This window comes from Staurois parvus, unplaced genomic scaffold (assembly GCF_062004578.1).
Source record: "Staurois parvus isolate SC_StPar_1 unplaced genomic scaffold, SC_StPar_1.0 ptg000634l, whole genome shotgun sequence".
In the NCBI taxonomy this organism is placed as follows: Eukaryota; Metazoa; Chordata; class Amphibia; order Anura; family Ranidae; genus Staurois; species Staurois parvus.
Genome location: NW_028318430.1, coordinates 5,702,090 through 5,729,940, shown reverse-complemented (window position 1 = coordinate 5,729,940; position 27,851 = coordinate 5,702,090). Strand labels below are relative to the sequence as shown.

At 40.8% G+C, this 27,851-nt stretch overlaps 1 protein-coding gene across 2 annotated transcripts in view; it reads right to left on the bottom strand.

Annotated features, from left to right (window-relative positions):
• Positions 1-1,360: 1,360 nt before the first annotated feature.
• NIPA2 (NIPA magnesium transporter 2) overlaps positions 1,361-27,851 on the bottom strand; it is a 52,860-nt gene continuing 26,369 nt past the window's right edge. For both annotated transcript variants that reach the window (XM_089693509.1, XM_089693510.1), the window contains 4 exons: positions 24,914-24,970; positions 21,660-21,750; positions 10,379-10,539; positions 1,361-3,882 (listed from right to left, as the gene is read on the bottom strand). In XM_089693509.1, the coding sequence (XP_089549635.1) occupies positions 3,239-3,882; positions 10,379-10,539; positions 21,660-21,750; positions 24,914-24,970 (953 nt within the window). In that variant the 3' untranslated portion in view covers positions 1,361-3,238. The remainder of the gene's footprint in view (positions 3,883-10,378; positions 10,540-21,659; positions 21,751-24,913; positions 24,971-27,851) is intronic.

The following is a 27,851-nucleotide window of genomic DNA, read 5'->3' as shown; positions in this document are numbered from 1 at the left end:
AATATCCAAAGCCAAAAGTATGTCACCAGCACACTGAAAAAATCCAAAACGTTATTTAGCGATCACATGTGGCTCCAAAACATCACCATTTTAACTAGGATGTGATCCCTAAATAAAGCTTTGGACCTGTTCTAGAGATCCTTGGTGTGCTGGTGACATATTTTCCTTTTTTTGGGAAGAGGACACCTGATAGTCTTTCAGTGTCCTGCCACCCCCAACAGGAAGGTCAACCATATACTTGCTGTGATCCATTTTCCCACTGCAAAGCACTGCTGCAACCTGTAATCTCACACTGTGCTATTCCACTGTGATCTGTAGCCATGTTTGTGCAGAGAGCTGCACAGACATAACGACTGCCTACAACACCAGCAACAAAAAACTGAAGCCTTGCCTAATGAGGGGATCCTGTTTTTTATTTTTTTTTGTTTTTTGCCAGTGTCCAGGCACCTGGAAGTGGCTGAATAACCCCTATTGTAATGGATATGAAGATGCTGTGTCCCATAATGTACGATAAAAATACCTACTAATGGACACATATAGCAAAAATACAAGGGCGTTTAACCCTCCCCCTATTCTATGCAAACAAAATAAAAAGTTGAGTTAGGCTTTAAAGCTGAGCTCCAGCCTTCCCCTATCTTTAGGATGTCCATTCACACTCTGCTCCTGTGCTGATACATACATATTGTATACATACATACATTTGTGCCGGCGTACTCTTACCAGTAGATGGCAAAGAATGTGCAGCACCCATCCTTAAACACACCCAATTTCCTGGCTGAGTGACTTACAATTACAAAAGTAGCTTTCCTCTCCCAACGATGGCTCTTCTCTTACACCCTATTGGTTCCTGCTGTCCATCAGTCTTCCTTAGGTTGCAGATCTTGAAACAAAACTGTGGTGATATGAATGGGCTGTCTTCCAGCCCTTGCTACACAGAATGGATTGAAGAGGAAACAGCTGGGCACCAGCAATGACCTCAGAATATCCACAACAAATTATGTTTTTAACAAAAGGGATAATGAAAACTAATGATAGCATAGTGATCAAGGGTATTAACAGAATCCATTTTTTTTAAATCACACTTCATCTTTAAAGTGATTTCCAATTCATCCTGAAATTACTGCAAGGTAACAGAATTAGTGTGGAAAAAAACTGGGTGCATCTGACTGCAAAGCTGCAAGACAAACAGTATTTGGTGAAAGAGTCTTTATAAACTAAGGAGGTCAATTTCCTGACAAACAAAAACTCAAACTGTGTGAGTCTTCATTTAGTAAATCAGTCCTCAAATATTAGGTATATTGTACTTATGTATTAGTTGACACCGCTATATTATGCTTTTAAAGAATATTTAGGCCGTAGCTGAGAGTTTTCAAAGAAACATTTTATTTCAAAATAAGTTATGTTTCACAATTTTTATTACTTACTCAATCCTGTATCGTACAAAGGCAACAAGCTTAAATTGCATGAGACAGTGTAGAAATCATAAAGCATACAGAACAGAATTTTAGACATGTATTATTTATGTACAATTAAAAGTTACCAGTGCAACATTTTTTCTTTAGGAGTCTAAAAATTATGTACAGTTTTACATGCTCAAATTAAGAACAGAAAATAAAATTGTAAGGCAAAATAAAACGTTGCTGCTCAAGCTAGCCCAATCAAAATCAGTAATAATAGGATTGTCTGTACAGATTGGAGGGATAAAATCACTTCAAATATTCAGACATTCCAAAATGGCCAAGCACGGGAAATTTACATGGATTGCCAATGAAGGTTATTCATTTCCAAATCACAAAAGCATTTAAAGACCTATCATCTATAAATTTTGCATTGATTTTTCAAAGAACAGATTTGCATGGCCTCCTAATGGTCATTACATTGTCACAGGCCATTACAGTATCCTAGTCTGCCCCACAGATTCCGCATCCTATTATTGCCAAGGATTCGTTTTGCAATTTTATCTACTGCTAAGACAACCCGTTCAAGACTCAAATCAAAACTGGCATACTGTAAAAGTAGAAAGCATCTCTTAATACAAAACCCAGCATATACAAAGTGATCTGGTTTAATCTCCTTAACGGTGGCATGCAAACTCTCAGTTAATCTTAGTTTTTGACAGGAGCTCGCAGTAGCCTTTCAAATAAAAAGAAAATACTTTGATACTGGACAGCAGCAGACTCCCCCTCCTGCTCCATGGCATTTAATGCAGTCTATATTTTCCACAGTGCTGCCACTAAGTGCTATTAAGGGCATGAGCTTTTCTGAGAGTCCACAAGTGCAAAGAATTTAAAATAACTTGTACTATGAGAATTCAGAGGCTGCTATCCTGAACAAGTGTCCAACTGTAGGTCAGTATGGCAGCCCCTGTATTTTTCGGTATGTTTCCTTCACAAGGGCAGAAAATATACATTAAAACTTAGTTTATTTAAAAGGGCAGTCAGTAGCATTCACAAATATAAAAATATAATAGTGTTCCAGTAGCTTAAGAACAACGGAATTCATCCAAGCTAAATTTATCATCCTGAGGAAGAGGTTTTCTATTACATACTGTTGTCATTGCTCAGACCCTCCTCAGACCAAAATCTAAGATACTCTTGAAAAAAGGGCTACACAAAGTAAATTCCATGTATATCTTGCTATATATTGACATATTTGTAAATGTTATTGATAGATTATTAGCCCTTTTATCTAAGGTAGCTTGTATTTGACATTTTCTGCATATTACAGTTCTGACATCCAAGGAACCCATAAGACATAATTGTTCATGAAAACATTGTATAAGGAAATGAGGCTTCAATCAAATGTTTAAAAATATACCCATTATTTATATGGGAGGTTCAGGCAGCCTTTGATCCTCCAGGAATAAAGCTGCAGGAAGCTGAGGCTGCCTACCCATCCCATTATAATAGTGGACATCATCATATTCCCATCAGTGACACATTTGATTGCTACACCACATTAACTCTGATGTTTCTGCTTTACTGTCTGCAATGGATTTGAAGTTGGGTTGGGTATGTTGCTGGCTTTCCTTATGTTTAGAATGCCTTTGATAAAGCTGTTTGGTCCAAACAATGAAGAGCAACACAGCGGTGCCACAGCTACCACAAGTCATTCTTACATGACATCACTGAGCAAACTGTTACCAGCAATTAAAATGTTTATCATTCACTCGGTGACCCTTCATGAGATTAACATTGTGTATGAGGTTTGCCAGTAGCGGAGAAAAAAACATTTCATTTTAAAAAGATGCCAGATTTCCGCTGCGGCGAGAAGCAGTGTTCTCATTTATCTGGATCTCATTTTCACAGAGAAGAGCGCTCTCCTCATTCCCATTTAGGTGTTCATAGATGTTGTTGGATAGATTCCCATTCATGATTCGTTCATCTTTTCTCAGGGTAACAGGAAGGCTGGACAAGGTGAAAGAAACATCTTTGAAGGCGTGCAATAAAAAGATGCCAACAATAATGGTTAAGAAGCCACTGAAGGTCCCAATCATGTCATTAGCAGACATATGTTGCCATTCTTTGAACAGAATGGCAGAGCATGTAAGCACTGAGGTGGTAAAGAACACATAGTAAATTGGAGTCACTAGGGAGGTGTTAAATATATCCAAAGCTCGGTTTAAATAGTTTATCTGAGTGCTTACACAAACTATAAGGCTGACCAATAGGATCCAGGCCAAGGGATTCCTCAGGACAGGCTCTCCAGCAAAGATTCCTTTAATAGCAATTCCTAATCCTTTGACACAGGAAACAGAAAGGGCTCCAATGACAGAGCAGATGGAAATATACACCAAAAGATTGGATTGCCCATGACTTGGTCCCACCACAAAAATCAGAATCAGTGAAACAATGATAACTGCTGTTGCAAAGAGCACAAAACCTAAAGAACAGGACAGAAAAACAATAATGTGTTAGATATTTCGTTTGTGTATTTCCAAACATATGCGTCCTTCCATATCCTACACCTACACACACAGCTATAGAATTCTAATGATGCTTGGCTGAAATCTATGTTCAGGCATTACACAGAATATGTGAAATTTCTGTTTCGCTCTTTCCCCCCTCATGTGCATCCCTTCCTTTAACCACTTGCCTACTGGGCACTTGCACCCCCTTCTTGCCTAAGTCAATTTTCAGCTTTCAGTGCTGTCACACTTTGGGTATAGTGTTACAATTGTCATTCAAACCAAATTTTTAGCATTTTGTTTTTAGACAGATAGAGCTTTTTGGTGGTATTTAATCCTCACTTTTTGTTAAACTAAAAAAGACAATTTTGAAGAAAAAAAAAAAAGTATAAAATTTTGGAAATGACTATTTTTTTCTCTTAGACAGCACTGATAGATGGCACTGATGGGTAATGACAGGCATCATTGATGGGCACTGATATGTGGCATTGATAGACAGCACTGACTGGCACTGATAGGCGCAATGATGGGCACTGATAGTGCTGCCTATCAGTGCCTTCTCATCAGTGTAGTCTATCAGTACCAATCAGTGCCCATCATTGCCGCCTATCAGTGCCCATCAGTGATACCTGTCAATGCCCATCAGTGCCTGATCAGTGCAGTCCATCAGTACCCATCAGTGCCACCTATCAGTGCACTCTGATAGGCAGCACTGATGGGCATTGACAGGCATCACTCATGGGCACTGATGTGTGGCACTGAAAGGCAGCACTATCAATGTAGATGTCCCCTCTGAGAAATGCTGCTTACCGACTCTCCTGCCGATAACCAGCATTTTCTGTTTACATGTGATAAGCTGTGATTGGACACAGCTGATCACATGGTAGAGGCTACGTAATTGGCTCTTTATCGCAATTGGTGATCCGCTGTGTCCGAGGGACACGCCACACCACCGATCGGCGGGGCATGCATGCACAACTAGAATGGGAGGATATCATATAACATCCTCCCAGAACAAGGGCGTTCCTGTCCATCCGTCATTTCCCTATATGGCAGGCGGGAGGCGATTAAAGTGGTAGTAAACCAAAAAGCAGAAATGTAATATATTGCAGCTTACCAATCTCTAGATGTGGTGGCTGCATTAGTTTTCTTGTTTTCCTTTGTTTCACCTGGTGAGCCAGCCAGTAACACATTTCCTGTCTTAAGCTGGGTATACACATTCAGCTTTTACTTCGTTCAACCTGCTGGTTGAATGAGAAAAACCTTACAGGTCCCCGCATTAACAGAACGATGTGTAATGCAGGGATCTCTCCTGATGTCCTATTGTAGTCTGACAGGAGCACTCCCTCCCATAGTTACATCGATCTACATCAGAGTTTATCCTGCTGTTGCAGCAGATTTATATCCAACCAATGGTGAATCCCTCCTATGGAGACTTCACTCCAGTTTTGCCGAGCACCAATGCAAAGTTCATGTTTTCCACTGAGCACCAATGTAAGTTTAGAAGCCTAACTAGAGTGAATCAAGGAGGGAAAAGGATCTGGAGATCCTGCTTGATGATAGACTCAGCAATAGCATGGAATGCCAAGCTGCAGCAAGCAAGGCCAGCAGAATATTAGCATGAATTAAAAAAAAATATTTACTCAAGTGATAAAACTATAATTCTACCAGTTTACAAGACTCTGGTTCAGCCACATCTTGAGTATGCCCATCCAGTTCTGGTCACCAGTCTTCAGGAAGGAGGTACTAGAACTGGAGAGTCCAGAGAAGGGCAGCAAATCTAGACAGAGGACTGAAGGATCTCAGTTATGAGGAATGACTGCAAGCATAAATCTTATTCTCCCAGGAGAAGAGACACTTATGAGGGGATATGATAGAAATATACAAATATCTTAATGGTGATTCCAGCACTGGGAAGTCTCAGTCTCAGGTCACTCATTAAGACACGTGGCCACTCAATGAAGTTGGATGAGAAAAGGTTCAACCCTAAACTGTGGAAGGGTTTTTTTTTTTTACTGTGAGAGTGGGAAGGATGTGGAACTCCCTTCCACAATCAGTAGTTGCAGCGGGTAATGTTGCTAATTTAAAAAAAACTCTTAGATAGACATCTTATTGAACATAATACACAGGGATATGGGAAATGGTAGAGACAGAATACTTACACACCCACACAGGTTGAACTGGACGGACTGATTTCTTTATTCAACCTTACCTATGTAATTATGTAGTCTAAATAAAAAAACAAAAATCAGCACAGTGGACATAACCTACAGTCAATAGGATGTGCTCCTTGTGCTGATATCTCTTCTTTAAGTTGAATTCATCCCCCATCAATTTATTACTATATTTGCAATTCACTGACACACTAATGTACTACAAGTAGTAGATGAGAAAATCCTCCAAAATCTTAAAAGGTTTTCAAGGGTTCCTTGATGGTAAAAAGACTAAGAAAGGCAAATCAACATATGATCTATACACATGGAACTGGAAATGACAAACGTATTACAGAGCAATCTTTGTATATCAGTAAGATACACAATTACATCAATTAACAACAGGTGTAACAGCTAATCTAGATATAGAATCAGCCGGATGATTCCTACTCCAAAAACAGAGACAATAAATAAAAACATATGAAATAAACAAAAATCTAAATTGTGGTTTAAACCTTGCGGAAACAAGGTAATTAAAAGATCCAGACAGTTGTTTAAAAATGTCCCTTTAAAATATGCAGTCTTAAGGTTACCCAGTGAAGTTCTATCTGTAGGCTTCACTTTATATCTGATGGTGAATGATAAAAAATATAATCCTGAAATTCATAATCAAATAAAATCTTTTTAATATACTTGTCCACTAGTTTAATAAACATTTCAGCTTCTGCATATGACGAGGGTGATGTAAATTCACTTTTCATTTCTAAACCTAAAGAGGATTTATTCAAAGGTTTCATGTGGTTTACTGACTTGATGTCTGGTTTTAAACAATAATGAACTTTCAATCTCACATTCCTAGACAATCTGTATAGTTTTTTTTAGATCCACCAGAAAGGGATTGTTCCCATTCTTATATTCAGAGTGCTAATGTTTTTAACTTCTTCTTAAAGTGATTGGAAATCTTTACATAAACCCAGTGAAGTGACTGTTCGCAGGTGATACAGGGATAAAACAAATCCTCCTACCTACATTGTACCCCTCTATCTTCAGTCGCCTGTCCCCTACGTCCATACAAAGTGCAGAATTTGAACAGGATCTCTCAGCTCTGAAAAGCGGGGGGTGGGGAGCTGAAGTTATAGCAGCGAGGAGAGCTCTGAGAGCTGATTGGAGGGGAAAGAAGAGACCCCCCCCTTCACACAGGAACAGAGCTGAGGGTGTCAATCTGTTGGAGGTCTCTCCCTGTCACTATTTTTCTTTTGGTGTCAGGAAAACCTGTCAGAAGTGATTCATTCTGATAGCAGCAGACAGAAATGACACTTATGTAAGCCATAGACAGGTCGTTTATCGGCCGAATTTTCGTCCGCACGGAAAATTGGCCGATATTCACACCGTTAGTGGGGCAATACCGTTGGTCGTTTTTTGCAGATCTTCTTGTTTATTTTTATCGGTCATGCTGGAAAATCCACGAAAAACCGACGTTTTTCGGGTACATTGGTGGCAGCATCGGTGCTAGCAACAACCGATTTTTCATTTATTGGCCGAAAATTCGGCCGATAAACGACCTGTCTATGATCAGCCTTATGCAGGCTATAGATGGTACTAAATTATTCCAAATTTTTGTTCGATAAACAAAATATTGGTTGGTCTTATATCCGACGTAACCACCAATGATTACTAAACTTGGCCGATTAAGCCGTGAAAATCATAACCTGTAACAGGTTCTTTCCAGGTCACTGCACATGCGCATAAAATTTTCATAAAAACGATCGTACAGTTTGACCATCAATGAGGAGAAAATCGTCGTTTTCCGAAAATTTCTCAACATGACCGATAATCCAAAAGAGAAAAAAAACTTGAAAAATGGGCGACGAAGTAACCCACACACGGTACAAAAATCAGACGATTTTTCTTTCGGCAGAAAAAACGGCCGGTTTTTGACCTATCTATGGCCTGCATTAGTGCTCTGAATTGAGATAAACACACACTGTAAAGGGATATGCATCGTTCAGATTTCATGTCTAAGGTTTACAACCACTTTAATGCCTAACACAGTTTGTAACTGGCCTGGGTTAGCAAAAATGTACATATCTTTACAACTACCTAGTGTATCTAGATGAATGTTTACTTTGGGACAAATTGGGCCTTTTATCAGTGGTAAATGTTAATAGATATCTCCTGTTTTTTAAATCAAAGAAAGAAAGTCCCAAATAGTAAAAAAAAAAAATATTTTTAAACTTTAGATGCTGTTTTTTTTACCATTACCAGGAACCACTACTAAATAACTCAAAATAAATTCTCCAGCTCCTGGCATGCCTTAAGGTACCGTGTGTGTGGATCTTTTCTTGTTTGAACTTGTAATTGGGCCCAGAAACATTTGTATGCATTTGCTTTTCTTTTTATCCACCCTAAACACACAGACACTCATGCATTTAATGTCCACAGTGGTAAGGGGATAAAGCAAAACTGCTGGTCTTGGAGCCTCTTCATTGGCGGGATGATGTCATTCATAACAAGCTAGTCATGCCAACACTCAAAGACCGGTCTGGCAATGTAAGCCGAGTTGCACGAGCAGCTCAGTTTACAGTACTAAGGATGACAGCGAGCAGGCAGGGAGGGGCATTTTATCGCAGAAGAGTGCATGACACCTCTGCAATGAAAGCCTGCCTGCTAGTTGTTTCTTACAGCAGAACTTCAGCTTTGCTTCAAGGGCAATGTTTGCTCTATTTTCGATGGTGCAGAGAACGATGTGATTTAACCTCTTCCCTACCTCACTATAGCCGAAAGACAGCTGCAGCACGGTTGTCTAGTTCTGGGACGACATCCATGGACGTCATTCGAGAACACGCCCCCTGCATGCTGCCGGTGATTGCTGTGTCCTATGGACACAGCTGATCACAGGATACTGTAAGCGGCCAATCACTGGCCTTTTACCATGTGATCAGCTGTGTCCAATGACACAGATCACCAGGTAAATACAGTTGCCGGTTATCAGCTGCACTTTCCTCACGCTGTCACAGCATGAGCAGAGTACTGCCAATAACCGGCAATTGTCAAGAGAAGTGATCGGCACTGATAATCAGTGCCCTGATGATCAGTGCCCAGCAGTGCCGCCCACCTGTACCCATCAGTGCCACCACCTGTGCCCATCAGTGCCACCCACCTGTGCTGGCCAGCAGTGCCACCCATCAGTGCAGCATCATCAGTGACTCCTATCAGTGCCCATCAGTGCTGCCTATCCGTGCCACCTCATCAGTGCTGCCTATGTGTGCAGCCTCATCAACGTACATCAGTGAAGGAGAAAAATTACCTGTTTGCAAAATTTTATAATAGAAACAAAGAAAACCTTTTTTTAAAAAAATGTTTTGCTCTTTTTTTTATTTATAGCGCAAAAAACAAAAAACCACAGTGGCACTTAAATACCACCAAAAGAACGCTCTATTTGTGTGAAAAAAATGATAACAATTTTATATGGGTACAGGGTTACATGACCGCGCAAATTGTCATTCAAAGTGTGTCAGCACTGAAAGCTGAAAATTAGCCTGGGCAGGAAGGGGGTATAAGTGCCCTGTAGGCAAGTGGTTAATATCTCATATGTCAGAGTACATACATGGTTTATTTACAAAAGATTACAAGAACACTTTAGTATATAAGTGAGAAAAAAGTTAGGGACAGAATGCCACAACATAGATATTCTATTAGATCTGAACAGACAGAGTTCCCTGCGCCAAGAGACTTTTTGGGGGCTGGACAAACGGTCACTGACCTTAGGTTAATAGTAATAGACGAGGTGCAGTGACCACAGTACAGCATTGAAACACAAAGAGGTACACTAGATCTTTGAATTAAATACGTTTGCCATCACAAGGTTTAAACCATAATATTGATTTAGCATAGTTTCTTTAAAATGTATTTTCTCTGTTTCTGGACTAGAATTGCTCTGGCTGATTCAAATCTAGATTAGCGATTACACATGTTGCTCATTGATGTTGTTATTATGTATCTTTCCGATATCCAATGATTACTATATCACTTTTTTTGCATTTCCAGTTGCATGCTTTATATGTAGATTGTGTTGTCTATGTGCTGCAACCCCTCTCTTCTTGTATTTGCTATGTGGATTGTTTGATTCATTGTGAGAGGTGCAATTGTTCAATCCACGTACTCAGTGGTCACACCCTTATGGATTACATTTGTTTGGCATCCAGCAAAGCAGAAATTATGATCAGCTGGATGCTTTACTTGCAAAATTTTATTTCTAACAGTACACAGTATTGCACTGACACTCATAACACAGAACGTCTATATGTAGGAGCATTACCTGGGTCCGCTAATTTAACAGACATTTCACTTAAAGTCTGAATCTCCTCTTCTTGGGGGGCATGGATAACCATCACAGTTGATCCCAATATGCTCAGTAAACATCCAATCTTTCCATGCAGATTTAATTTCTCATTAAGGAAGTATGATGACAGGATGGCACTGCAATGGAAGAGGTAAGCAGTTACAACACTGTGATACATATGTGACAAGAGTGTATAGGATGTATGGATGAGAAGTGATTGACACTCAACTGTCATAATGCTAACGATTATAACCATTAGATGGGTAACTGGAGTTCAAAATAACATGTTGGAAGTGTACATTAAACCAGTTAAAACCAGTTGAAACCAGAGATGTGGCTGATATTCACCAGATGTGCATTCCATCAAAATAGGTAACTACGCGTGATGGCACAGCCGATCACGCGTTGACTCTAACTACTCCGCAGAATCATACATGACGTTATATAACCAGGGGATACTGCGCATGGCAGTAGATAAAGACATTCCAAACTATGTATATAAAAGACGGGGGATTCTAGGGGAATTTGGGACTCATTGAAGATGCGGCAGACGTGCCTTGCGGTGATTTCCCGGATTCCCCTTTGCTGACTGTTGGAGTCCCCCAGTCACTGGGCAGTGGGTGATGCTACAATATCCGGTGATGTATTGATGCTTTATTCTTGCTATAATATGATCTAAATGTGATTTGTAATTCTGACAATTCTTATGTTATTATACTAACAGAACTTATTCAATAAATCATGTTTTGCTTTAATATTTATTAAGCCTAATCCGTGTATTAGTGAGCGATTGTAGTAGTGTTAAAAACACTTTGTTTTGAGGCAAAACAAACACACTTTAAAGAAAGCAATCAAATTTGTTTGATATAAATTAACATACACTTTCACCTGCTGATCTCCATGTATTCAATATAAGTACTTCTATATCACTGTCAATTTACGCAGTCACACACACACGCCAAGGAATATACCAGCATGTCTTTGGAATGTAGGAGGAAACTGGAGTACCTGGTGGAAACCCACATAGGTACAGGGAGAATATGCAAACTCCAGGCAAGTAGTGTCATGGTTGGGATTTGAACAGACAACCCTAGTGCTGCTAAGCAAAAGTTACATAGTTAGTCTGGCTGAAAAAATACAAAAGTCCACCCAGTTGAACCAAAAAAAAAGTTATAATCCTATACCCACAATTGATCCAGAGGAAGGCAAAAAAAAAAACCCAGCAGAGCACGATCCAATTTGCTCTTGCAGGGGAAAACATTCCTTCTCCCCCGAGAGGTAATTGGATTAACTTTACCTATAAACGTTAGCATCCAGTTATATTCTGTGTATCTAGGAAAGAATCCTGGCCTTTTTTAAAGCAATCCACTGAGCTGGCCAGAACCGACTCTTGAGGGAATCTATTCCACATTTTCACAGCTCTTACTGTGAAGAAACCTTTTCGTATTTGAAGACTACATTTCTTTTCCTCCAGACACAAAGAGTGCCCCCTTGTCCTCTGTGATGACCTCAGGGTGAATATCTCACCCTGGGCCGAGCTCCTCCATGCCTCTAATCTGTTGGGTTGCCCTTTTCTGTACGTTCTCCAGTTCCCCAATGTTGATTTGTACCGGGGGGAAATGATATCTCTCTCTCTGGAGTCTATACCTCTTTTAATACAAGAGAGGATTTTGCTCGCTTTAGAAACCGCAGCTTGGCATTGCATGCCAGTATTAAGCTTGTGATCTACCAGAACCTCCAGATCCTTCTCCACCATTGATTCCCCCAGTTTTACCCCCCCCCCCCAGTATGTATGATGCATGCATATTCTTAGCCACCAAGTGCATAACCTTACATTTATCAACATTAAACCTCATTTGCCACATAGTTGCCCAATTACACAGTGCATTGAGGTTGGCTTGTAAGTTGGAGACATCCTGTAAGGACTTTATTCCACTGCACAGCTTGGTGTCATCTGCAAAGACTGAAATGGGATTTTTAATCCCAGACCCCATATCGTTTATAAATATATTAAAAAGTAAGGGTCCCAACACTGAACCTTGGGGTACACCGCTGATGACCCCAGACCATTCAGTGTATGAATCATTAACTACTACTCTATGGATACGATCTTTTAGCCAGTTTTCTATCCATTTACATACAGATTTTTCCAAGCCTGTAGACTTTACCTTACACATTAGCCGTGTGTGGGGAACTGTATCAAACACTTCTGCACAATCCAAGTATACAACGTCCACCGCCACCCCCCTGTCTATGGTTTTGCTCACCCCCTCATAAAAAGAAATCAGATTTGTTTACCAACTTCTGTCTTTCATGAATCCATGCTGTCTGTTTCTTGAAATATTTTTTTCCAGGAAGAACTCATCTATGTAGTCTTTTATTTAACTTGTATAATTGGGAAGATACTGGAGCGTTTAACGAACAGGTCTATAATTACTTGGTAAAGATTTTGATCCCTTTTTAAACGCTTCCGTGCCACCCTATAGCAGAAATACTGCTACAGGGTGGCACGGGTGCGCAAAATCACGTGTATATAGGGTAGGGTAGGGGACAATACAGGTCTCTCCCTGTCAGCTCCTGCACACTGATTTGTATGGCTCTGCATAGCAGAGCCATACAAAGCAGTGTGCTTACAGTGAAACACAGCACAAAGCCTCATAGTAAAACAGCACACATTTAATCTTTTGATTGCCCCACGTGTTAACCCCTTCCTGCCAAGAGCCATTAGTACAGTGTCAGTGCTTTTTATTAGCACTGATCACTGTATTGGTGTCACTGAGGATGTCAGTGACACCAAGTCAGTTCCCCCCAGTGTCAGAATGCCCACCGCAGTCCCGCAATAAGTAGCTGATCGCCGCCATTACTAGCACAAAATATAGATATATACCGCCATTTGTAAACACTATAACTTTCATGTAAACTAATTAATTTACATGTATTGGGATTTTTTTTAGCAAAGACATGTAGCAGAATACATTTTGGCCTAAATTTATGACGAAATTTGATTTTTTAATTTTTTTTACTGGACATGTTTAATAGCAAAAAGTAAAAAAAACATAGGGTTTTTTTTTTTTTAAAAATGTCAGTCTTTTTTTGCTTATAGCACAAAAATTAAAAAAAGTACAGGCAGTTAAATACCACCGAAAGAAAGCTCTATTTGTGGCAAAAAAAAAAGGACGTAAATTTCATTTGGGTGCAACATTGCATGACAGCACAATTGGCAGTTAAAGTAACGCAGCGCCGTATCGCAAAAAATGGCCTGGTCAGGAAGGGGGGTAAATCCTCTGGAGGGCAAGTGGTTAAATATTGGCACCACAGTGGCCTTTTGCCAATCCAGTGGTACTAAGCCAGTCATTAAAGAGTCCCTAAAAATTAGAAACAATGGCTTTGAAATGACAGAGCTCAATTCTTTAAGGACTCGTGGGTGTATGCCATCTGGTCCAGGTGCTTTATTCACCTTTATTCTGTCTAAATATTTCCAGACCATATCAGTTGTGAGCCAATGTGGATCAACTGGTGTCAATACTATCCCCATTATGGACAAGCACTTCCCCATGCTCCTCACAGAGCTGAAGAAGGTATTTAATAAATTTGCCTCGTCTTTGTCCCCACCCACTATAGATTTTGTAAAGGGCCTACATGCTCGGACCAGACCTCTTTACTATTAATATAGTAGAAGAATTTTTGGCCGTTGGTCCTGCTATCTTTTGCAATCTGTCGTTCGTTTTCAATATTTGCGGCCTTGATTTCCTTTCTACATATTCTGTTATATTCTTTGTAATATTTAAACGATGATAGCGTTCCTTCATTTTTATATTTAACAAACGCTCTTTTCTTATTATCTATAGCTTTTTTAACTTTGGCCTTGAGCCACATAGGTTTAATTTTTAGCCTTTTAAACTTGTTGCCCATGGGAAAATATTTTGCAGGTCACATACAGTCTTTCTGAAGAACTCCCATTTCTGTATTGTGTTCATCGATGCCAATATTTTCTCCCAGTCTAAGTCTTGGAGAGCAGCTGTCAGCCTTGGAGAATTAGCCCTCTTAAAGTTGAGTATTTTTATTTTTCCGTATATGTGCTTGTTGTTTACAGCTAACAAATGAAATCATGTTATGGTCACTGCTACCCAGATGTTCTTTTATATGGACATTAGTAATAAGCTCTGCATGGTTTGAGATTACCAGGTCCAGCACAGCATCATTCCTAGTTGGGGCCTCTATGAACCGTACTATAAAATTGTCCTGTAGTAGGTTTATAAATTTTTGCCCTTTAACTGTTCCTGCAGTACCATTACTCCAGTCAATTTCCGGGTAAAATCCCCCCTTATTATCACTGTCCCAGCCTTTTCAATCTGTGCAAGGAGCAGAGTCTCCACCTCCTCATTAACACTGGGAGGCCTATAACAAACTCCAATGATTACCTTTGTAGTACGCACCCGCATGTGCAGTTCCTCCCATAATGCTTCAGCCTCATCACACTCTCCATCAACTAGGTCCTCTTTCACACTCGCTCTGAGATCACTTCTTACATAGAGACAGACACCACCACCTTTCCTTTTTACCCTGTCTCTCCGAAAGAGAACAAAGCCAGGAATATTAATGGCCCATTAATGCGAAGAATGAAGCCAATATTCAGCAATACCAATTAAATTATAGTTCTCTTCATGCACCAAAGCTTCCAACTCACCTATTTTGCTTGGCAGACTTCTGGCATTGGTGAATAAACACTATAAAGAACTGACACCTTGTGCACACGTATTTGCATATTTTTTATTTCGTACAAATGATACCAATTCTAATGGTTGTTGGTAACATGGGAACCTTCTCATCACCTGCCATAGCCCTCCCCCCATCTTCCCCATTACACCCACCAATAAGGACTGACCGCTGCCTGATCTGTCTACCCCGTTATAATCTAATTCTCTCTCCCCCTTTGATCCTTGTTTAAATACTCATCCAGCTGTCCCATAAACCTCTCCCCCAGCACAGCAGACCCCCTTCCATTTAGGTACAAACCATCTCTAACATATAGGTTGCACCCCAATGAAAAGTCAGCCCAGTGCTCTAGAAACCCAAATACTTCCCTCTTACACCAGGTCTTTAGCCATGCATTGAGTTCTCTAATCTCCCCCCGTCTTTCCTGAGTTGCACATGGCACAAGTAATATTTCAGAGAATATCACCTTGGAGGTCCTTCTCTTCAACTTGCAGCTTAGTTCTTTAATTTCTTAAGATGCCTCCATCTTCCATGTATTCTGTCATTGGTTCCAACATGGACCAAGACAGCTGGGTCAAGCCCAGCCCCTCCCAGTAATTTATCAACCTAGTCTGCCACTTGCCGAACCCTGGCACCAGGTATACAGCAAACCATTTGGTTGAAGCGATCCTGGCAACAAATCATTCTATCAGACCTTCTGATTATAGAATCCCCTCTTACCACCAACTGCCTAGGCCTTCCTGCACTACCCTCACCACCCCTACCAGATGGTCTGCTCACCAGGCTGTTAGGTAGGGATAGCAGTGACATCCAGGGCTACCACCCCTGAGCTTGCCACCCCCACATCTTCACCCAACTTAGCAAATCTGTTTGGGTGCTCAAACCCAGGACCAGCCTTCCTTTCTTATAACCCTTATTATTACGGACTATCCCCTACCTACATTTGATTATACATTATGGACAGTAACTGATGTAGAGATTAGCACAAAAACAAGCTCACCTATCTGTGAACTCTGCTCAGGCATTCAAAAGATGGAGGGCGGCAGGTCTGACCGTGGAATATTTTACTCAAGCTGCAGAGGAAGGCAGTGAGGACTTATGGGGCACTTACCTTTAAACCTATGTCTGAATAAGCACTGTGCATAAGTTATCCTATAATTACTTATAGAGTTATGCAGATACTTCTACATGAACAGTGAAAAAAGAACAATCCAGGCCAAACAAAAGAAATCCAAAAGATTCCCCTATCCAAGTTGTATAGCAAATTACCCTGGTTGAATATTGTATTCTGACAGTTGGCACCTGGGGATGTCAGAATGTCCAGTGACTGCATTGGACTAGAAATTTCCACTCAACTTCAACAAAATTCGACTGCACAATCGGCCTAAACTGAAACAGTATATAGCAGCCTTAATGAGAGGGTTAGTGGTCAAATCCCAGCAAAAATGCAAGCTTATTCTTCTTCTATGACAGCTCTTCTTTTGTCACATTTACCTTAACCTGTCCTGGAATGGTCATTTAAAGGATGGTTTGTAATAGCCATTCAGAGAATTCAGGCTTCTAAACTGGTTTAGTCATACATTTTAATAGTTCTGTGTGGCTTTGCTTAGGTTATGCTGCCCCCTTCAGGGGAATTGACACTGGCTGAGGAATCTCCACCCAGGAATAACCCCTCCCAGCTCCACTAAGGCTCAGTTTTGTAGAAAGCAATGAGGAGAGGGATCTCTGTGTCCTACAATATATATTTCACAGGTAAAATGGTAACAGGTAAAATCATGATTACCTAAATCAAACATCACAAAACACAGAGGATTTAATATTCAGGATTGCAAATGGTAAAGGCGTATGCGCTGCTATGTTCCAATGATAATAATATCAGGAAAGAAGATTGCTGCACTCACTGCTCTGGTGTACTCACACTCAAATTAGATAAATGAAAATAACGTGGTGCGCTACCTCCTCAAAATTAAAACCATAAGTTTTTAAAACAAAGTGACAGTCCAAAAAAATGATTGTGTAACAAAATTATGACAATAAACATCCAATATATGTTGCGTTATCTTCCAGCAATAATCAACACCGTGCTTGAGTTGTGGCCCCACTCCCTGCTCACCTTGACCATTGACCTATAAATTATAATAGACCAAAACAAGCTTTAAAAGGAATATGTGTTTCCAAATTTCTGATCTGTGACGTTCCTTCCACGTGTTATGCCTCCATTGGACCTTTAAACTCCAGATCAAAATAAGCCAAAAACATACCATAGTGCAACACTGCTTTAAATAGCCAAACATTAGCCGTGCTACAGTATCCACTCACATTAAACAAATTATATGTGACTCCAAACTATGGTGAACAATTACATGTGTTACTCCACTGTGCCGACTATATTGTGGTGTTTCCCATCACCGGGTAGGTGCACCATGCACTCACCTTCTTCCCTGACCTAATAGATAGGTCATACACGCTTAGGGATGAGATCAGATTCTGCTTATCCACTGGCGATCCTTACTAGCTACTTCATTGGTTCCAGCCCTCTGCATTTCTATGACTGGATCCAAAAAAACACCTTCATAGTATGCAGGTATTAGCAACTTACTCCCCCTGCAGAGCCACGTGTCTCCTTCTGTTTCCCTTTGAAAAGAATATAGTGACTCTCTCAAGGGAGTGAAGGTCCACGTCTGTTGTGCCGGCTTGTGCTCAGTTGATACCTTGAAGATTCCACCGGAGGAGCATCAAAGACAGTCGCTATATTCTTTTCAATCATAATGCCCACAAAACACAAATGGTGTTTACCACCTGATATTATTATTATAATATTATTATACAGTATTTATATAGCGCCAACAGTTTGCTCAGCGCTGTACATTACAATGAGAGACAGTACACGAGACAGTACAGTAACACTACAATTCGATACATTAGGGGTTCGAGGACCCTGCTCCTTGGAGCTTACAATCTAGGAGGGAGGGGATAGTGGTACAGGAGGAAATAGCTGTGGGGGATGGAGTGGTAGGAAGAGTAGTGGAGATCAGCAATTAGCTGAGGGCAGGGTAGGCTTCCCTGAAGAGATGGGTTTTCAGGGTGCACCTAAAGGAGAGGGGGTAGGTGATAGTCTGATGGATTGGGGTAGAGAGTTACAGAGAATGGGGGAGGCTCTGCAGAAGTCCTGGAGACGGGCATGGGAGGAGGAGACCAGGGAACTAGAGAGTAGGAGGTCTTGCGAGGAGCGGAGAGTACCAATATCAAAGTCAACAAGGGTTGAGTTATGTGGGCTAGCAGATGGCATCAATATCTAGGATCACACTACTACTACTAATAATCGAAGAAAATAATTTTCACTGTGCCCAGACACAACAGAAACAGGTTAAAGATTACAAATTTATATACACATTTACTGTATAGCAAAATGTACATGTGTACCAACATGCCTCAAAAACAAAACAGATGACTACAAGTTGCCTGCAAGAACTTTCTTCCAAAACTAGCATCCGCAGAGGCACAAACATTTATCTGGTAGACCTTGTCCTTGATACTATTATCCTGAGAAATTAGAAAACGCCACCTAGAAATAATGGAACGCTTCCAACCCCTGTGAGTACCCTTGGGTGAAACAAACTGGGAATCTGATGGTCTTAATGATGCAGTGTCCTTCAGATAAATTTGAACAAGTTAAACAACATCCGAAGTATAAGGCACCTTCCATTTATAATGTTTAGGATCAATATCCTCATTTAGGTGGAAATAAGAAATCACCTTAGTTAAGAAAGAGGACCAAGGTCTCAACACTACCCTATCCTGGTGAAGAACCAGGAAAGGTTTCTTGTAGGAGAGCGCAGCCAACTCAGAAACCCTGCAAGCCAAGGTGATGGCAACCAAAAAGCAGTGAAACTCCAACCTATAACCTCTGGTTACCACACTGCCGTCATCTGTGACTTACTGAGTCACAGCAGCAGAGAAGTCCCGTAAGCTTCCCCCAACCCGCACAAGTGGGGGCACCCCTTCACTGTGACCAGGATTTGCCAGGTTCGGTAACAGCCGATTAAACGTGCAGGATTAGACAGGAGAATGGTCAGACAAGCCAGGGATCAGAGCAGGAGACAGTCAGCGAATCAGGGTCAGGCAGGGTCGGCAACAAGGCAATCTCTCAGGAAACACAAGATACAGGTAAAGACCATACGGCAACTAGAGTACAGACATGTCACTGTTTAAATAGGGCGCCCTGCGCCCTCACTGGTGCCAGGCACGTGTCCACGATCGCGAGTTCGCATGCGCGACCGTCGTTGCCGTTGCAGGTCCTAATGCTCGCACGCAAGTGCGCCCCGGCATACCGGGCATGCGCAGACCCGTGCGCCGCGGTAAAGTCTGGGGTCCCTGACATTCTGTTTGAAGGCATCAAAAGATAGTCCAAACAAGTGTTTGCCCTCAAAGAACAGCCTTTCAAATTTCCTCTTTCTGAAAAGTTCTGCTGACAACACTTGAGCCAGAGGATCCTCCTCCTCATATGGACAGACATGTTTGATTTACTAAAACTGAGTGTGCAATATCTGATGCAGCTGTGCATGGTAGCCAATATGCTTCTAACTTCAGCTTGTTCAATAAAGCTTTGACAAAAATCCCTGGAAGCTTATTGGTTTATATGCAGAGCTGCACCAGATTTTGCACTCTTAACTTAATATAATAAATCAACTCCATGGTGTCTACTCTAGAAAGCTGCCATATGGAACCTTCCAAGGCATCAACTGTGAAGCTAAAGGCCCTTGAAAGGTCTGTCAGGAGCTGCCAGATGGCAGGATCTTACAGGTCAGATTGGCAGCAATGGAAGTATAGCCTTCGCCCAGACCTTAAGGGCTTGGCAAACACCCACAGCGGTTATTGCAGGCTGCAGAGCTTCTACGAACTAGAGAGGAGGATGCCTTGAAGAGGGCTTCAAACCTCTTATCTGTGGCATATTTAAAGACAATGACACTATTGTGTACGCCATGTTGAACTACCCTTATAGTACCCTGCCATCTCCATAGGTCACCTCAAGCTCTGCCCAGACCTGACTCCCCTCCAGGGGGTTCACTGCCCTAGACCTGTTCATTTACAGGTAAGGTCACTGGATACACTGCAGATGTTGCAGGCTGTCCCCACCATTGTATGGTCCAAATACAGTCTCTCTTGGCCTGCTGGCCATAGCAACCAATCTGGATGCAGCCCACCACTACTCCATAAGGATCGTAAGGGACAGGCTATGAAGTATGGAGATGGAGCCCATGACAGAGATCTTCAGAGTGACACAGGGAGACACACTGATCACTGTGTCTCCCTGTGTTCTTAGGTGACACTAGCACAAAACTGGAGCTTAGTGGAGTTGGGAGGGTTTATGACTGAGCAAGAATTGCTGCCTTTTTTTTTGCCAGTGTTTATTTACCTGAGGTTATCATAACCCAAATAGTCATGAACAATAACTTCTCTGTGTCCAAAGTACTTTATCAAGTCCAATAGACACAAAACGCATTTAAACCTTGCAATGCAGGCACAGCCCCACTGCCAGGGAGGTTTTTTAGGTTTCCTGGAGTTCAGCTTAAAGCGGTAGTAAACCCTTTTTGTATACTTTTATCTACAGGTAAGCTTATAATAAAAGCTTACCTGTAGGTAAAATGAATATTTCCTAAACGTGCACCGTTTAGGAGATATGTGCTCTTTTTGAGAGCTGCCCCGAGCGCTCTGAAGGAATGGCATACCCGTGCTATTCCTTCAAAGCACTATGTCGTGACTTGACAGTCCCGCGCATGCGGAAGAGTGACATCACTGCGGATTGGCCAGTTAGACGGCTGGAGGTCGTGAACCCAGTAGGTAGACTAGGTGAAGATGGACGCCTCTGCAGCGGTGACAGCGCACCACTGGAGGGCTTTGTTTTAAGGAAAGTCCTTCATAATGTGCTAGTATGCAATACATACTAGCACATTATGACATTATCTTGCCGGTGTGTTTTTTTTGCGGTTTACTACTGCATTAAAATGTATTCATTTTTGCTCAATTTTTGTTGATTACAAGTAAAAATATACAACTTCATGGGAAACAATTTGCGGGTTATTTACTAACACTGGAGAGTGCAAAATCTGGTGCCACTCTGCATAGAGACCAGTAAGCTTCCATGTTTTATTGGCAAAGCTTAACTGAACAAGTTGAGGTTAGAAGCTGCTTGGCTACCATGAACATCTGCACCAGATTCTGAGTGGACCAGATTTAGTAAATCCCCCCCTTTATGTCAATGTAAATTTCTGTCTGCTATGGCAGATTTGGACCATGGTTATAAACAGTACATGTCAGACCTGCAACTTTAAACCTATATGACCTATTAGTCATATAAACATGTGAATAAAGTGTAAGCCTGTGTTGTAAAACAGACAGATGATATATTAATTAGACAGACTATCACTATAGATAAAATAATTGGACTAAATAGACTACTAAAGAATATAGATAAGGCAAACAGATATGATAATATTATATTCATTCAGATTTATAAACAGTTAAATTATAGGCATAGTACCTGACCAGTACGCTCAAAGCTCCTAAGGGTGTCACAAGAGTAGCTGGTGCAAAAGCATATGCGGCAAAGTTGGCAACTTCTCCAGCTCCCACTGAAAAATATAAAAACAAACTGTTAGAATATAGAGAGAGCTCTACTGCATCACTTTCAGTGAAATTGGATATAGTAAACAGAATGACAATTCTAGATTTTCTCATCAGAAACTGGTTTGCTTTCTATGGATGCCTCATCCAGTAAAAACAGCAAATAAAAGGTTATAAGTTTTTTTATTGGCTTTTGTTAATATGTTATAGTATAGTGTATTTATGAACTCTACTAAAAATGACTTTGTAAGTGTAGGTGATGCTGAACCTCAACATATAAAGTTACATACACCTTCACACATACAAGAGTATGTGAAAAAAATTGAGAACACTTCTTGTGAGCATGTGAGATAGGAATAATATATGTTACTGGTAACCCTAGTTATTCTCAACCCAAGCTCCTAGCACTGCCATAGCAACAGAGAAATTGGATGAAGAGACATGGGAATAATGTAGCCCTTAAAGTGATTCTAAAGTCTATTGTTTTGTTTTTAACTAAAACATGTTATGCTTATCTGCTCTGTGCATTGGTATTGCACAGAGCAGCCCCATACCTCCTCTTCTGGGGTCCTCCGCCGGTGATCCTGGCTCGCCCTCTTATGCGTCTGCCACCACAGCAAGCCCCTTGCTATAGAGGCAGACGTGTGGACTTGTTCCCAAGCCCAGCCCTGTGGTTTCATAGACACATGCACAAAGCGGCATGACCCTGACCCCTCCTTACTGGATTTGATTGACAGCAGCAGGATCCAATCGCTCCCGCTGCTATCAATCTGTTCTCTGAGACCAGGAAGAAAAAGCAGCACTGCTGCAGATGGGCACAGCATTGAATTGGTATTGGATTTAATATTTAGGAAGGGGGGGGAGCAACCATTTAGTGAAAGTTTTTATTTTCCCTAATGCAGGTAATGCATTAAAACTATAACTAAAGGCAGATATTTTTTTTAGTTTTGGAGAAAGTGGAGAAGGATTGGAATTCCTGTCAGTTTTTTTTTCCGTCTGTGCCTCTATTAAAACGCTTGCCCTCCAGAGGATTTACCTGTCTTCCTGACCAGGCAATTTTTGCGTTACGGCGCTACGTTACTTTAACAATTGCACGGTCATGCAGCGCCACACCCAAATGAATTTTACGTCCTTTTTGTCCCACGAATTGAGCTTTCTTTCGGTGGTATTTAATCGCCTGTGCCATTTTTTTTTTATGTTATAGCGCAAAAAATAGAAGCAACAATTTTGAGAAAAAAAAATATATTTTTGACTTTTTGCTATTAAACATGTCCAATAACAAAAACGTAAAAAAAAAAAAAAATGTCATAAATTTAGGCCCAATATGTATTCTGCTACATGTCTGCTAAAAATAAAAAAAAAATCCCAATACCAGTAAAATGAATTAGTTTATGTGAAAGTTATAGTGTTTACAATTGGCAGTATATATACTGGGATTGATTTTTTGTTTTTACTAGTAATGGCAGCGATCAGTGACTTATAGCGGGACTGCGGCGGGCATTCTGACACTGGGGGCAACTGACTTGGTGTCACTGACATCCCCAGTAACATTAATACTAAAAAAAAAAAAAAGCACTGACACTGTACTAATGGCACTGGGCAGGAAGGGGTTAACATGAGGCTGTCAAAGGGTTAACTTTGTGCTGTTTTACATAGTGCTGTGTCTGTGTGCTTCACTGTGCACAAACCAACAGGGAGGAGAACTGTTTTCTTTACAAACAGTTCTCTTCCCTTTCGGAGATGCTCGGCAATCACCAGGCGCCGGTGGGTAATTGAGAGCTGCGGCCACGAATTGCGGCACGGATAGGTGCGGGCATGCCCCCTACCCGGAAATGCAAAATCCCGTATATACAGTCAGGTCCATAAATATTGGGACATCGACACAATTCTAACATTTTTGGCTCTATACACCACCACAATGGATTTGAAATGAAACGAACAAGATGTGCTTTAACTGCAGACTGTCAGCTTTAATTTGAGGGTATTTACATCCAAATCAGGTGAACGGTGTAGGAATTACAACAGTTTGCATATGTGCCTCCCACTTGTTAAGGGACCAAAAGTAATGGGCAAATTGGCTTCTCAGCTGTTCCATGGCCAGTTGTGTGTTATTCCCTCATTATCCCAATTACAATGAGCAGATAAAACATCCAGAGTTCATTTCAAGTGTGCTATTTGCATTTGGAATCTGTTGCTGTCAACTCTCAAGAAAAGCTACGGGCATTTCATCACTTCAGTTGCAAATTTGCAAATAAATTCTTTCCAAATCAGCCAATGTGATTGTCTGGATTTTTTTTCTCATTTTGTCTCTCTTAGTTGAGGTCTACCTATGATGCCAATTACAGGCCTCTCTCATCTTTTTAAGTGGGAGAACTTGCACAATTGGTGGCTGACTAAATACTTTTTTGCCCCACTGTACTGTATGTAGCTGATGCTACTATAGTATGATACAGCAGACACATCGGCCGCATCATTTAGTAATGGAAATTGTTCATTTGGGCCAGCTTAACTCAAACTTGTTAAAGTCATAGTAAACATGGAATTCTATTTTATACAAGTCTGCATTTAGCATATAAAGTAGTTCTCTTCCACTAAAATTCCAAGTTGACAGAAGTCCATATATGTTGCGAATGCTGGAACTTTCTATCAAAACTTAAACTGATTCTAAAGACTGATGTTTACCTTCATGCATAGAAACCTTCAGTGGGCAGCTCCCCCCTCTGCCCCAACTAATACTTACCTGGGCCCGATCTAAATCCAGCGATATACACAACAGCAGCTCCTTTCCTGAGTCTCTCCATCCTCATTGGCTGAGATAAAGCAGCAGGAGCCATTGGCTAATGGCTCCTGCTGCTGTTAATTGCATCCAGCGAGGAGGGTGAAGGAAGCGGGGCTGAGCCTCGCTCTGTGTGTCTTATAGAGTGAGCACACATGGCTGCCTTCAGAGCAAGCAACTTACTCTAGGGGCACCAAGCAGGAGAGGGGTGCCAGCAGGGGACGCAAGGAGAGGAGGATTGGGGCTGCTCTGTGCAAAACTATTGCAAAAAGCAGGTAAGCATGACAGGTTTATTATTGTTTAAAAAAAAAAATAATCTGAACCTTTAGTATCACTTTAAGTTAAGCCTGCATGTTGTAGAAAATAAAGTCATCTTCCCCTTTTAAAATACCTACTAGAGAGAAGTCCAGCCCACCACAGCCATTCTTTAAGGTATGCATGACCTCCTTGACCTACAAGCAATGACAAAAAAATAATGATATGTTAGTATTTAATGTGATATGTTCATCCTTAGAATGGTAATACACAAATAATACCGTAATATACTCTTATACATCTTCACATATTACAGTTCTTATAACGGACCAACCACTTTACTAATTATGTGAAAAATGTATTCTGGCAATTATGTTATGTTAACTCTAAAGCCTTGGCTACTTAAGAGGAACCTTGCAGTTGAAATAAAAGGTCAGCTTTTTAAATTCCCCTCTCCCCTCCTTGGTGAAATGCAGCATAAAATAAGGATAAGGTAAAAAAAGATAGCAACGGATGTTAACCTTCTTCTGAAAAGATCTGGAGGAGGCGTAACCTAAATCTCATGAAAGTTTGATATATACTATGCACAAATTTTGAAGGACCTGGACCTAACAATTGTTAGCCAAACAGTGGTTGTATCAATCAGATGCAGCTGCTGTTCAGGTATTTTGACAGCAGCAGGAGATGGAGGAAAAAAAAAAAAAACTGTATGTCTAGCTTAACGCTCCCAGCACTGTGCTGCAGTTTCCTCTTGCAAGATTTGAAGGACTGACCATTCCCCAGAATTTGGTTAAAGAGGATGTTGTCACACACTGTGCTACAAAAGCAGGAGGAAAGGCAACTACTATATTTAACTTTTTCCCACTTAAAGGATAAAGTTCACCTTTTATGACATGTTGCACCTGTATTACTGCTGCAGCTGCCCAAAAAACTGAACAGAAGTAATCCAGGTCTCACTCAGTAGAAGTATTGTTCCCAGTATTTATTTTTGTGATCCTTTGTATTTTTTCTTCCATCACGGATATACCTAAAAAAGGTTTTGTCTCCTTAATAGATTTAGCCATTTCCTCTTTTTTTTTTTTTTTTTTTTTTTTAATTTAAATATTTATTAAATTTTTCATGTTAATACAAAAACCCAAAAAGGGAAATAATTCTCATACAAATAGACATTTATAACATTTCTACCTTTCCCTTACTAAAAACTCTTTTCTTTCCCATCCCACTACCCCCCCTTCCCGCCCCTCTTCCCCCCTCCTCCCCCTCTGCAGACTCTAGCCCATTCTAATCTCTTGAGGCTTATTAATTTTTTGTTAACATCCTAGTTCATATTTTCCTATATTTCTCTTTCAATCCTGCTCTTTCCCACTTTTCCCATCTCCTGAAATAAATTCTCATCCTATCTTCCTGCATATGATATGATCTTTCCATTCTACCTATCTGGTTTACTCTATTAATCCAGTCTACCTCCTTTGGTACCTCAGCCTTCCGCCAAAACTTGTTATCAACCCTTTCGCCGCATTCAAGAAGTACCAAATACCTGAATCTTTATATTTATTTACAGATGTCTCCACATTGTGTAGGAGGCACGTCGTTGGGTCTAACCCTATGTCTATTTCAGTTATTTCTTCAATCAACTTGACTATTATCTTCCAAAAAGCCTGGATTTTCGGACATTCGCACCATATGTGAAACACCGTGCCTATCTCTCCACATCCTCTCCAGCACATATTTGAATTTTCCCCATTCATCTTGTGCTCTACACTCGGTGTAATGTGCCATCGTGTCACACACTTATAATTAACCTCAACATTTCCTCCTCTTTTTTTCTATGGCAGTACTGAGCATGCGTTTGGTCTCCTTTTGTCTGTTTTTATATTTTTCCCCATTGGTTATAATTTTGTTTCCTTGTATTTCCTTTATGTTGATTTCTTGTCCTTAACTAGCCTACTTACTTCTGTAGTGAAGCATATTGTTTATCGTTTTACTCCAAACTTTGAATCATTTTTTTTTAATTCACCAATTTCAGCAAAATGTGTCCATTTGAAATCATAAACTTTTATTTTTCTTTTTGATTTTTCAGTTCTTGTTTTATTATTATACCAAAGACATTGGTGATCACTAGAACCCAAATTTTCTCCCATCTCAGCATCAGATAATCAATCCACATTTGTCAGTACTAGGTCTAAAATATGATCTCCTTGGGTTGGGCTATTTAATAACTGTTTCAAAGAAATCCCATTCAATGCGTTCATTATATATACACGGCTCAAAAAAATTAAAGGAACACTTTGAAAATTCATCAGATCTCAATGAGGAAAAATATCATGCTGGATATGTATACTGATATGGATTGGGTAATGTGTTAGGAAGGTAAGGAAATGAAAATTATCAACCTACACTGAATTCCAAGACACCCGAAAATCAAAGTGAAAACATTATGCAGCAGGCTAGTCCATTATGCTGAAATTTCATTGCAGCAACTCAAAATGGTACTCAGTAGTTTGTATGGCCCCCACGTGCTTGTATGCATGCCTGACTACATCGGGGCATGCTCTTAATGAGATGATGGATGGTGTTCTGGGGTATTTCCTCCCAGATCTGGACCAGGGCATCACTGAGTTTTTGGACAGTCTGAGGTGCAACCTGGCGGCGTCGGATGGACCAAAACATGATATCCTAAGAGTGTTTTATTGGATTTAGGTCAGGAGTGCGTGGGGGCCATTCAATGGTATCAATTCCTTCATCCTCCAGGAACTGCCTGCATACTCTCGACACATGAGGCGAGGCATTGTGCACCAGGAGGAACCCAGGACCCACTGCACCAGCGTAGGGTTTGATAATGGGTCCAAGGATTTCATCCAGATACCTAATGGCAGTTAGGGTGCCTAGCCTGTAGCGGTCTGTGCGTCTCTCCATGGATATGCCTCCCCAGACCATCATTGACCCACCACCAAAACGGTCATGCTGAATGATGTTACAGTCAGCATAACGTTCTCCACAGCTTCTCCAGACCCTTTCACGTCTTGCACCTGTGCTCAGGGTGAACCTGCGCTCATCTGTGAAAAGCACAGGGCGCCA